Below are 12,792 nucleotides of genomic sequence, written 5' to 3'. Positions count from 1 at the left end.
ATTTTGACTGAGTCAGTAATTGGCATCAAAATCTCTCTCAGGGGATGGTGCTGATTGCCCTTAGCCAAACACAGGATTTGAATCTTCACCCTTTTAGTCAATGAAGTCTTAGCTAACAAAGCCACTGCCCTAGAACTGTATCCATTAGCTCAAATACTCCAAGCAGAGTTCAATCTTAACAAAGCTCATTGATCAAATCTACAGTCCTAAGTGCTGTGTTCTGGAACACTGACTTTGAGCACCCAGCACTGTGTGGGCAGGAGCTCAGCCAGCAGGAAAAGGCTGCAGAGAGAAGGCTGCCTTCTGCTGCCCTTGGTTTCACTGCCAATGGTGAGTGCTGCACTACAACTTCTATGCAAAACCAAGTAAATGAAATCTAAACATTGCAAAAAAAAAGTCTGTGGATAGACTGCAGATTTACTTGGGCTCTGTGGGGTGGAAGAGGAACTTCAAGGCCTCCAACAGTGACTGATGTGTGTCACTTGAGAGCAGGTGCTGCACAAAGACCCTCCAGACAAGCCAAGCAAAGTGGTTGTCTCCAAAGAGAAGATACGAATGCATATGAGAAGCAAGTACGCCGTCTTAAGGTAAATGAACATCTTGGAATTGAATTCCTAGCCTGGGCTTGTGCAAATGCAGCAAAGAAACTTCATTTGGAACAGAAACAATAGAAACATCAGAATAACGTTAAGGCACAGCCTTGAGTCTGAAAACTACCATTTAAAAGGCATCTCTTGTTTCATTTTGCATGGGTACTACGCTGGTCACAGAACAAGTGCTAAAAGGGTACTATCAGATTAAAAATAATGCATTTTTCTAAAAATTGTCATAGCTGTTATAACTAACACCTCAAGCTCCCAGAACTACAGTGTTAAAACAGCCACACTTGCATTATGCCTTTGATGCTATTTGCTCAGTTGTGTTCCTCTCCAGTCAAACAGCATTAAAAGACTGGTATTTTTCCTTTTTCTCTTTTCAATAATTAGTGCTTCCCATTTGAGCCTTGTGCACTGATAACTGGATGAAGTCAAGCTGAGCTATACAGATGTTTTTTTAAAGAATACCTCACTGGAGTGGGAAAAGAAAAGGGAATGGAAGCATTTCTTCACAGCTTAATTATGTGTATTTTAAGCTCCAATTGAGATGATAATGTTGTTTAAAAACTTCCCTCTGCTGAGGAAATTACAAATATAGTCTGAATTGATATAATTAGAAGAACTCCAGAACAGCTCATACTTTCCTCCTTAACCTGAACTTCAGTACTGACGACACAGGGTGTTCTGTCTCAAGGCTTTTCACTGTGACTCCATGAATTGCCCTTAAAAACAGTAACATGGGATACAGACAAAAGAATCTTATCCCTCACCTCCATCTCCCGTGTGTTTACATCACCAACTCAGCAACAAGCAGCTATTTTTTTCTACCGAAACATACTAATTCTTGTCTGAAAGTGACAAAGAAATTGGAGTAATCCTCGCTACGCAGTGCTCAACTGATGCAGGTAATTCAGGAACCCCCCTCTTCAAACTACAACATGAGGAAGCTGAAGTTGAGACTCTCAGGATTTTATAACCTGCCATCCAGATACAGCAAGCTGCTCACCCATCTGTGGTAAGGGGGCATTATTCCCAATTTCATATGTTTATAGAGAGACTCAGAAGTGGTGAGTTACCCACCCACTACATGCAACAGCACTCCCAGGAACTGAGTACACACTTCCTCGTAACTCACAGGCTCAGCGGCCCCTTACAGCAATTCTTACAGTAATCTGCACTCATACAGCATTAAGAACATAGAATAACCTACCCATCTTCAAAGGCATCCTACAAAATTTAAGACTACTCTGGAGTATTTATGTTACATGCCTTGTAGGGCTCTTCACTCTGTAAATACACATGAATCATACAATTATAGAATCACTGAAGTTGGAAAAGACCTCCAAGATCATCCTGTCCAACCATCCACCTACCACCAATGTTTCCTCACTAAGCCATGTCCCTTAATATGATACCTAAACATTTCTTGAACATCCCCAGGGACAGTGACTGAAACCATGTGAGCTTCCTATGGCATCTAATCTAGTTTGTGGTTAGAATAAGCTGAGCAATGCTACAATGCACTGTTCAGAACCAACAACTAACAGGTCTTCCAATATAGTTAAGATTTCAATGGTAAGACACAGTTGAAACCATTACTGAGATTGCACTCAGGTAATTGCAGTGTCAGCCAAATACCAAGAAAAAAACTAAATGCATTAAAAACACCAAAGCTCATAATGTCAATAACACAACAGTTCAGCAGCCAGCAGGCTGATCAATACCTAGACAGATACTCATTAATATGAATGTAAAAAGCTCACTTCAGAAATTGCCTACCTGTATGGAGAATATGGATCAAAGCACGTCTTGGTGACTTCTGTTATCTCTGGATTGCAGCACTCCCCACCATCGAAGTTGTACCTCTCGTAATTGCAATCCATGTCACACACTCCATTCTGCTTCTTCTTATTGAAGAGCGTGTGCCGTACATGCCGGCAGTCTCCTCCATCGTACCCGGTCAAGGTGTGGTTGCACTCGGGGTCGCAGTTCTCATCCCCTATCTTGCTGATATCACAGTTGGCCAGGATGAGTCGGTGCCGAAGGGACGAGTTCTTCACCTCCAGCACCTCCAGCTCCCAGGTGATGTTGTAGCGGCTGAAAGCCTCGTTTAAATGCTGGTGCTGGAACTCAATCTGCTGCTGGCTGACGGTGGGGTTCTGGTGGTTGTCGTCATAGAGGTTTACCACGCGGTAGCGCACGATCTTGTTACGGCGGAAGCTGGGGAGTTTGTTGTAGCTGGCAATGACGTCCGTGTTGTCACAGACTGTCTGTCCACAGAGAGGAGGCTCTAGGCTGGTATCCAGCAAATAGCCATGATGGTAGCTGGACTTGCTCTGAGGACTGCTGCCATCCTTCATTGGAGACCAGGTGTTTTTCACATTCAGTAAACTGTCTTGAAGAACTAGCTGAGGTAGAGGCATGTCTTGTCTGTGAATAGCCTGGCCCATGTCCAACAAGATCTCCTTCTGAGTCCTGGCTGTCCTCCAGAGGCTGAAGTGCTCCACATAACCACGATAGTTCTGGTTCAGGGCATTTCCTCCAACCATAAGCACCTTGCACTTCAACGTCAGAAGACTGAAGATGCTGCCCACCTGCTCTCCGCTTGTGGCTACCTGGGCACCATTGACGTAGAGTTTCATCAGGTGCCCATCGTACGTGGCAGCCAGGTGCACCCACTGGTTGGGGAGGTAGCTGCGATGTGCTGCAATGGTGGTCACTTTGCGAGCACGGTCTGTCTTCAGAGAGAAGAAATAGCGGGGGTCTCTATTCCCCTGGTCACTGACGGTGTTAATCCCCAGGACCCATCCTCGGTCACGGGAGGTGTAAGAACATTTGTCATACAGTCCTATGTGCCCCCAAAAGAGAAATACGGATAAATAAGGATGACAGAGCAAATAAAGCAATTAGTCTTTATACCGTATAAATCTCTCCCTAGATTCGTATAAACACACGCTCATCTATATACGTTAGAAAGTTAGTGTACAAGAAAGACATTAAATCATCCAGCACACAGCTGTGGGAGGTCATGTTAAAATTTGCTATTAAAGATTTGCCAGTGGCATGTATGAGTGGGATTTCCCTTTACTGACCAAAGACAAACGTTGTTTACAAATTCCTATCAGTCGGAAGTTGTACTGTGCATTTGGTCTTCCCTTCATTCAAGTCATACATCACTGGCTGAAAACAAGAATGCTCTTGAGAAGCAATTTGTCGAGCTCACTCATATCTCACACCCCTGAACCCTTTATCTAGCAGGGGCCAGAGGCAGGTAGGTACAAAATCCAACCACTGCACAGTTTGGAATTATCTTGGTATGATCAAAGACACCAACTTTGCTAAGAGCAAGTGTAACACTTTAAGGCTGCCTTCAAGCTCATATCCATGAAAAAAAAAAAAACCAAAAAAACAGCATGGAAACAGTATACACTGGTGTCCATGAATAATTTATCTCACACACAAAGTGCAGTTCCACACCTACAGTTCTCTCCATACATCCTCACCAACAAGAGATGGAAATAGCCCCATTCCCCCCAGCCTGGGACACGAGGGCTGGTGAGTTAAAGATGTACATTTCCAACGCTCAGTTCTCAAAGGCCACGGGCTGCGGTGAGACCCTTTGACTGCAAAAATAATCATTAGAGCCTTCAGCACCAATGGCCTTCCTACTACCAGCACACAGAAACTCCTTACCCCAAGCCTTCGCTTCCAAAAACCTAACCAAAAATCATAAATCTCTGACAGTTCAGTCCTCATGAAAAGACTAAATATCCCCTTACCTCACCTCTGCACCCTAACCCTCCCAGCACTACAACCAAATAACATCTTCTGCTTCTGACAAAGTTGCTCAACAGCCATCTGTTAACAATCACTCATTAACAGCGCAGTCTTGTCTAGTATCAACAGAGCAAAGGTTACGGGAGCATTCACTGTATTTTTCCTCCCCTCTTCCAGCACCCACCTTCCCCCCCCTCTCCTCACACCCTTCCCCTCTCCTCCCCCCCCCCCCCCCCCCCCCCCCCCCCCCCCCCCCCCAAAAAAAAGGCTTCTGATGGGAAAGTTAAAAAAATTTAAACAGGGTTTTTTTCTGCACGCTGGTATTTTGTTAGGGACTCTGAGCTCCCCCTTTTCCTGTTTCCCTTGGAAGGGAGATCCCAGGGTTCGGAAGGTAATGTGTTTATTCATCTGTAGGGCGCACTCAGTTCAAAACTTTTCTGTGACCAGCTTCTAGTTTATATTGCTACTTCTGATCACGGGAAAGGAGAGGAGGAGGAACAGCAAAGGAAAAAACAAATATGCCACAAAAAAACCCCCCGACATTTGCTGGGATGGATGTTTACCTGAGAAACTTGTGATATAAAAACCAAAGCAACCGGTGACCTTCTGGAGTCAGGGATCTCCTGTTTTTTGAGGGTTTCTCTAGTTTTCTTTATGGAATAAATGCTTTCAGAAGTCACTCATGTTTTGAGATGTATGACAGCCCATAAAGGTCTGCATTTTTATAAAACTCAAATGAAGGTATTGTCCAAAATTAGTGGGTGGATAACGTTGCAATGAATGAGAAGACAGTTGGCAAGTCAAGTCCCTCTCCTGAATAAGCCATTAAAAAAAGGTCAAAAAATGATGTTTTATTAACAAGTTGCCCTGCCAGTACAGCAGGCGGAGGTCCCTGAGAGCTAGGCAAGGATGGAAACAGTTGTCCTTGGGTGTGAGGGGCATTACAGGAGAGACACAAGCTCTCTGCTTCTGGCACTGACTTCTATTGATTCTCCCCTCTGCCCCAAAGAAACACCTGAACACGCTCTGTATAGAGGTATGGCATCCACGTAAACCAAAGGTGAAGAGATGGGATGTTCCAAAATATACCCAGTTCTGGAAAATCAAACTCCCAGGGGAGTCCATTCTGTTTCAATAACTTTTTGTTATTGAATATCTTTGTTGCCAGCGTGGGAAATAGTGAAGGAAAAGAGTAAAAGCATATCATATAAAAAGAACCCAGCATGAAAGAAAGCCTCCTCCCTTAACAAGGAGACCTTTTTATAGGTACACCACGGTCTCACTTTATTATAATAAGGCCATTTGAACCCATCAGACATTTTGTAATGGAGTTTTTGCCTGCCACCAAATGCCAACCCACTGAAAGCAGAAGTGATGCAGACATGGGCTAATCCTTACAAACGTCCCAGAGAAGCTGTGGGTCTGCAGCCTGGCCCAAGGCCCTGCTGAGTTCTGATGCAGGCACAGAAGTCAGCCCGCTGCACTGCGGCCGGTGCCATCCTCACCATCTCTGCAGCTCAGTGCCTGGTTCTCAAGGAGCCCCACATCCCCACTGTCAGGCAGAGGGTTGAAGTCCACCACACAGACTGCCAGGGTTGAGTTTTTGGGGCTTTCTGTACTGACTGGATGGAAATATTCCCCCAAAGAATGAATAAATTAACATGGAATGGAAATTCAGTTTCCTGGCCAGGATTAAAGAACATCTTCCCCTCTCTCTGAAGTGCTGCATGATGCTAGTGATTGACCTCAGCTGAACAGATGGAGCTGCTGGAGGAATACTACAGAATAGTAGCAATCCTCCCTTGCCTTTGAGCACTTAAACCCTGATGTGATGCAACGTGTCTTGAGTTTGGCTCAAACAGCTGCCATCAATTCAAGATTTACAGGGAGCCAAAGGAGGGCAGAGAAAGAAAAAAAAAACAACAGTGACAATAGGGACACCACTGAACAAGCCAGTATGAAAGCTGCTGAACTGAAACAGTCTACTATTCCAGTTCCTTACATTTTCTAGTTTAGGGCGAAGGTCATTACTGAATCCATATGCCAAATCCAGTATTCTTTTCTTAAACTTTTACTATTACAGACATCCAACTCTTGATGAAAAGATGGATTGATCCCAACGCCTTCAGCAGAAAGACTTGTTTTATTCTTAAAAGCAAGGAGAAAGAATAAGAACGGGGATTAGAAACACACACTCCCTATAACTTGCAGAGCTGTACCATTTCTATGTGACCTTCTTTTGCCTGTATGCCGTACCTACTTTCCCACTCCTTCACTTACTTTTGGCTTCAGACTCCAGTTCCTCCGGCTAAGGGAGTGTCACTTTTCCGTTTTGTCCCCAGCACAATGAAACTCATCTCAGCTGGGACTTTGGATGTCATAATAAAAGAATTTATTACTTCTTCTATGACAACTAATAAGGGCAAAACCATTGGAAGAGGGACCATGTAAGATAATTGCCAGAACTTCTGAAAACTGAATAATTCGATGTTTTCACAATTTATTTCAATTCAGTAAAAGGTTCCATAGCCATGAGTTATTTCTTAGACATAATTAAGAACACTTTAAACATGAAGAGGCCTCGTTTACCCCAAACAAGGCTGTTTTTGAGCAAAATCACCCCCCTCACGATGGTTCACACTGAATTTCAAAATTCAGCTGTGACCGCAACTGACGTTTACATGAAAAAACATACAGAGCGTGGATGCTCATTTACACAGAGAATTCTTTACAATAACATCGCAGAGGACATTTTTAGCTACCCTGCCATCCCTCAAGAAACCAAGAGCGGTGTAAAGAGGCCTCATGGTAAATGAGACTCCATCCAATGACTGCAAAACCACAATTTGGCGAATAGGCCTCAACTTCCCGAGCCAAGAAATGGTGCGAAATAAAACTGATGTTTGTTTTCCCCACAGCAATTAGATTAAAAAAATATGTACAAGTTTCATACAGCAGCAAACAGTTTTCCTCACTTCTGCTCTCCGAAAGGGATGGAGCGGCAGCTGAGAGAACAGAGACAGCCCTGCTACCCCCTCATCTGAGTGACTTCTTTCCCTGCAAAGCTCCTGTTCCTGAAGCCCGAAGGATTAAAATCAAATTTATCTTGCATTAAAGAACAGAAGAGGCACAAGTTCAGCTTTCCACTAAGAGTCATCGGTAACCTTCCCTCCCCACAAGCAGTGAGTCAGGCAGCTCTGGAGGACAGCATGAACACACCACGATGCTACCAGACTCAGCAAGGGGAGGGAAGGTCCATCGGGCTTCTTTCAGCCCCTTGATGCCTGTCCCTTGTGGGAAGGTGACTTCCTAGGCACCGAGATAGCGGGTACTGCTGGAAAACTGGACCCTGAATGCCCAGTGTCAACAGTCAAACATGGAAAACCAGTAGTACAGTTTCTCTCTTTATTTTTGAAGTGAAACGTCACTTCTTCAGCTTCCAAGCCACAGCTGTTCCCAAATACAACAGCTCATCACACTTGATCGCATCCAGGAAACATTAAACAAGGCCAATGTGTGATTTCTTTCCTCAGAGGGCAATGAGGCTACGGCACTGCTGCACAGAGCTGCGGGTGCCCATCCCTGGATGGATGTGCTCAAGGAGATGAGCCCTGGGCAGCCTGAGCCAGGATAATCCCAACCCATGGCAGAAGTTGGACTGGATGTGTTTCAGGTCCAGTCCAAGCGAGTCTATGATTCTACGACACTGTCTATCTCAGTTTGTTCTTAGGACCCCACTAGGAACTTACAGCCATGCTGTTGAGCCCCGTGTGCTAGATGGGATAGGGCAGCATGAGGTCAATGGGCAACATCATCTGCTGAGTTCTGAGGGATGTCCTGGCTTTGGGCACAGGGCACTGCATCCTAACGTTGCCAAGAGGAGCACACAGCTCCCAGGAGCTGTCAGGAGCCGCCGCAGAGTCGGGAACTCGCAGCTAGAGGCTGAGGCTGAGAGTCATAAGCAGCTCTCTGTGGGCAGAGTTTGAAAGAAGAGGCCAGAGCAGCCCGTGCAAGCTGCTGTAATTCGTTTTAACATTATCAATAACAGACTCCAGGCCTCCCTCGGCCCCTTCAGTGCCAGCTCTTGCATCTCGCTAACAGCATGCTTCCCGGTAATCAGCCCAGCCATAGAATTACCTAAGAATTTATTTCTCTACACAAAAAAAAAAAAAGTTTCCCCCCTTTGCTGAGCAATGGGAAGGAATAAAATCAAGACTTTGTTTTGCTTTACTTTCCAGGAGCTGAGGCTGGGGGAAGGGGAAGGAGGAGGTTGCTCTGATGCTGACCACCTCGGGCGCGTTGCAGAGCTGTCCCAGCCGTGTGGCGCAGAGCAGAAAGCGGTGCTCTGCACTTCTGGAAGTTGGCTGTGCCTGTTTTGCTGGGAGACTACAACCAGAGGTGACAGGACTCAGTTATGAAAGGGGAATTTAGGTCAACAATCAAAGCCGCAGTCAGGGGGCCCAAGAACAGGGAGCTAAAGGTTGGGGCTGTTTTTTTCTTTAGCATGCTTTAATCGTTTAGTATCAAAGCACAGAGGAACGCTTGAAAGAGCAAATATTCTACAGGAACCTATAGAAAGCTTTTATCTGTCCAGAGGAAAATAATTAAAACCGACAGATTTGGGTTAAGTATCCCCATGTTCCATGCAATTGGATAAGTCAGCGAAGATCCACTGGAGCAGTTCTTGAGTTCTGCACTGGATATTTCATGGTATGATGTTGAACCCAATATAGTTTTACAAAGGGGAGAAATAATCTCTCCTTTCCTTTGCCGTGCTTCTCCCAGCCCCCAGCTTCCTTCCACGATAGTTTAATAATTCAAAGTCCAGAGTACTTAAGGCAACATCTCTATCTATACCATTTCCAATGCAGTTAAGAGGCCTCCTGAGGTCAGCCTCAGAGCCCAGGAGTGTCTCAAGCAAACCACCTGGGACCTGCTCAGGTGGCAATGTACTAAGTGAGGAAAAGGGGGATGTTTGCTGCTGCTATCAACCCAGCTAATTTCAGACAAGATATTAACATCTCCAAGCTATGCAACAGGATTCAGATCCAAGACAGAAGGATGGAATTCCTTCATTTTGACATGAGAGGCAAGATCTTCATTCTCTAGAAATAAAGAGCCTAACACAGGCTATGTTGTCTATGTATGCCTGTCTAACGCTGAGAATTTGGTACAAGGTCCTTTGCAGTATCAAAATCTTGATATCGTTGCCATTTATCAGTGCACTACACACATCTTCTATACAGTTTTTCAAGTTCCCAGACACTCGTATGCTCAACAAGATAGCTTGAAGCCTGAAAACAAGGAGGTGAGAAAGGCTACAACAGCAACACATGAATTTGTAGTTGCTGGTTAGCTATGAACAATACATAAATCCTTCTCTTCTGATCAGAAAATCATGTAGGCTGCAGCTGAGCAGCCACTGGCATGGACAATCATGTTAGTGACACTTGGCTGAGCCCATTGTGAGAATATACCCGCTAACAGTATATAAGAGCTTACTGCAAACAGTTCTGGTAGGATGGGGTTAGTGAGAAATTATTAGATTGTGGGGGACTTTGAAGTGTAAGCAAACACACAACGCTGCATAACCATGTGGCACAGAGGAGTGGGCTCCAGGCCTGGCAGCACTGTAACAGGGTCATCCTTGGACCACGCACTGCTTTTGCAAGGGCTCCTCTGTATATAGGATCAGCGTAAACAAGTATGAGCGGGAAGGGTGCCTTCTTATCTAGATCTTCCTAAGCATTTCACAATAAAGGTGCAGAACCAGTGGAGACTGGTACTTGGTTAACAAACTGTGGCTGTTTATAATCCAATAACTACAGTTGGGCTTTGAGATGGATGGAAAAAGCACATCCTTCACAAGGGTCAAACTGTAGGCTCTTCTATAAAGCCCGGGAGCATAGGAGCATTCCATAGAATGAGGGTAAGAACCTTCTAATACCTGCAGAACAATTTGTTTCTTCCACCTCATTCTCAGAAACAACCAAATATTTTGGGCTGAAGCTTGGAAAACCAGCATGTGTCCATGTTATTAGAGATGATCACAGTGAGAGCACACATGGGAACAGTAATTAAGATGGCACAGGCAGTCTCTGATGGGTTACCACTGTAGGCAGCCACCAAGTTTGATCCAGACAAGAATTAGGCTTTAGACACACTACTGTGGCCCACTGATAATAAAGCAGTTTGGTGCTGATGAAAACCCAACTTCAAGCAGAGACTGGGAATGGAAAGCCCGGCAACAGTTTATCAGCTTAACTCAAAGCAACCTGAAAACTTCTGGGCTTCAAAGCTTACCTGAACTCAGTGATCAGCAGAACTGGGTTACAAATTAACCGTCCCATTGTAGCTCAGGTAATGGGTTCACCTTTAGAGAAACTCAGCTGTTTTTTCCCACCTTGTAAGCACATATTGCAAAGCGTATGGGTACATATCAAGAGACACATGTGAACATTATCCACCTTCCACAGGCGCACATACAAAGGAACTGGAATCACACAAAACCTATAAAAAGGACTTAAATGCAATGGCATGCCAGGGAACTGTCCCCAGCAACGTGCTTATTGTCACATCCGCTACCTCTGCTTCCAGGTCTCCTCCTCCCCTCTGTGCTATTAGCCAAACACTGATTAGCTATCAAGTTCTATTGACAAATTTACTTCTGAGCATGCTAACACGGAGCGACTTTCCTCGCTTTTGTAAGAGTTAATGCTTGAGAGCAAACAGAGAGTATCTTCTGTGGAAGGGACAGATAGGTAAGAACCACAACTTCCAGGCAATCTAAATGATAAAGTGGTATTTCTGGTCTCCTTTCAGAAAACAGCAGAGAGAATTGATCATAAACTGGGTCAAGATAGGTCAGCATACCTCAGAGTAGATCAGATGGCCAGAGCATCCCAGGAGGAAACACTCTCCTGGAAGGATTATTAGGGGCACATCTGTGCCATCAGATGACCGCGCACAATACCCATCAGCTCACTGGGAGTTCAATATGTCATTTCCTTTCAAAATGTGCTTTGTGCCTGACAAGCACTGCAAGTCAATCAGCTGCAGCAGTGGTCGAGCCCGGAGCTGTGCTGGAAAGCCTCCCAATGTGCTGCCCTGCAGAGCCCTCACCACAGCCAGCAAAGCGCAGCAGCAAGCAGGGGAGGTCTGCGCATGAGACTGCTTGTGGTGCTGATCAAAATACATAGCAAGAAACGAAAGGGGGTCAACAACACAGCTTGTTTTGCTTTTTAGAATTCCCTAGTCACTGACCTTTACAGCAGCTTTAGGGCAGTGCTGGAACCAGCTGAGCTGTTACTACTCCCAGCTGCAGAGAGAAGAGCTTTTACACCATTGCACAATGCGTGTGTGTTTGTAGGGGGCAGGTTAGGGCTGGAGAACAAAGAAGGAAATCTAGTGGCACCTAAATCAAACATTATGATCAATGAGGGAGAGGGAAGAGAACCTGGGGAGCAGGAACAACCTTACAACCTTTCTGGGATCAGACAGATGGCCAATATCCACATTATTACAAAAACAAAACGAAAACAAAAAATTCCATGAATGCAAACTAGGGCACCCTGCAAGGAGACTATAAAAATCACATCATGATAGCTTAGACTTGTCTTTGTAATTGAGGGGCATTTCCACATGAAACAGTTCTAGTTATTTAATTGGATTTTGAGAACATTCTTGGGCAGACACTTTGTGAGCACAGAACTGAGTGGTTCCAGTGCATTTGCACTGATTTATACCATGCGAGATCTTGGCCTCTGTGAGAATTAAATCTCTTATTGCAAAAGTATCTTAGATCTAATCCAGACTCAAATATCTTACCGCATCTGGCTTTCCCATATGACTGCATCTTTCCTATACTCATAGAAGCAACCGAGGGATCTACCACCCTTATCAGAAATGCTGCAGATGCAATACACAGAACAGAGCGTGGTATCAGCAGGCAGAGCAGAGCTCACTGTGCCTCTGTTCTGCTGCCCCTTTTAAAAGGGATCCAGGTCCTCTCTAATCATGACTATTTCAGGCCTCAAATTCCCCGCTCCATACTTGCATATAAGTTCCAAACCCATACACAAACCACAGCGATATTTCTGCTTTCTAGGAAACATCCTGCTGAAAAGAAAAAAAAAAGAAAAAGAAAAAAGATCTGCTTCTCTACCATGATATAACTACTATAGTATGCATTCCAGATAGGCTGTAGTCACCACACACTAACTTTAGTACATGATCTTTGAGCTCTGTTTTCTCTGCTGAGTTTGAATCTGGGTTTACTTGTTTGGGCATCGTTTTCCTCTTGGAAATACCTGAGTGTGTATTTCTGTGATACAAATAGCGGTGATCCCTTGATCTGTGAGCACAACGAAATGGACATTTAATAGGAAAGTCTCACGTAAATAGCATCTTAGAGGTGTAC

The 12,792-nt window shown here is 44.7% G+C and overlaps 1 protein-coding gene across 2 annotated transcripts in view; it reads right to left on the bottom strand.

The window, feature by feature from the left end:
• The window catches only part of PAPPA (pappalysin 1), a 161,981-nt gene that overhangs the window by 134,531 nt on the left and 14,658 nt on the right, over nt 1-12,792 (bottom strand). For both annotated transcript variants that reach the window (XM_015878745.2, XM_015878746.2), the window contains exon 2: nt 2,376-3,444. In XM_015878745.2, the coding sequence (XP_015734231.1) occupies nt 2,376-3,444 (1,069 nt within the window). The remainder of the gene's footprint in view (nt 1-2,375; nt 3,445-12,792) is intronic.

Source organism: Coturnix japonica, chromosome 17 (assembly GCF_001577835.2).
Source record: "Coturnix japonica isolate 7356 chromosome 17, Coturnix japonica 2.1, whole genome shotgun sequence".
NCBI classification, from domain to species: Eukaryota; Metazoa; Chordata; class Aves; order Galliformes; family Phasianidae; genus Coturnix; species Coturnix japonica.
Note: the sequence above shows the minus strand (reverse complement) of the source record. Positions and strands in the feature narration are given on the sequence as shown.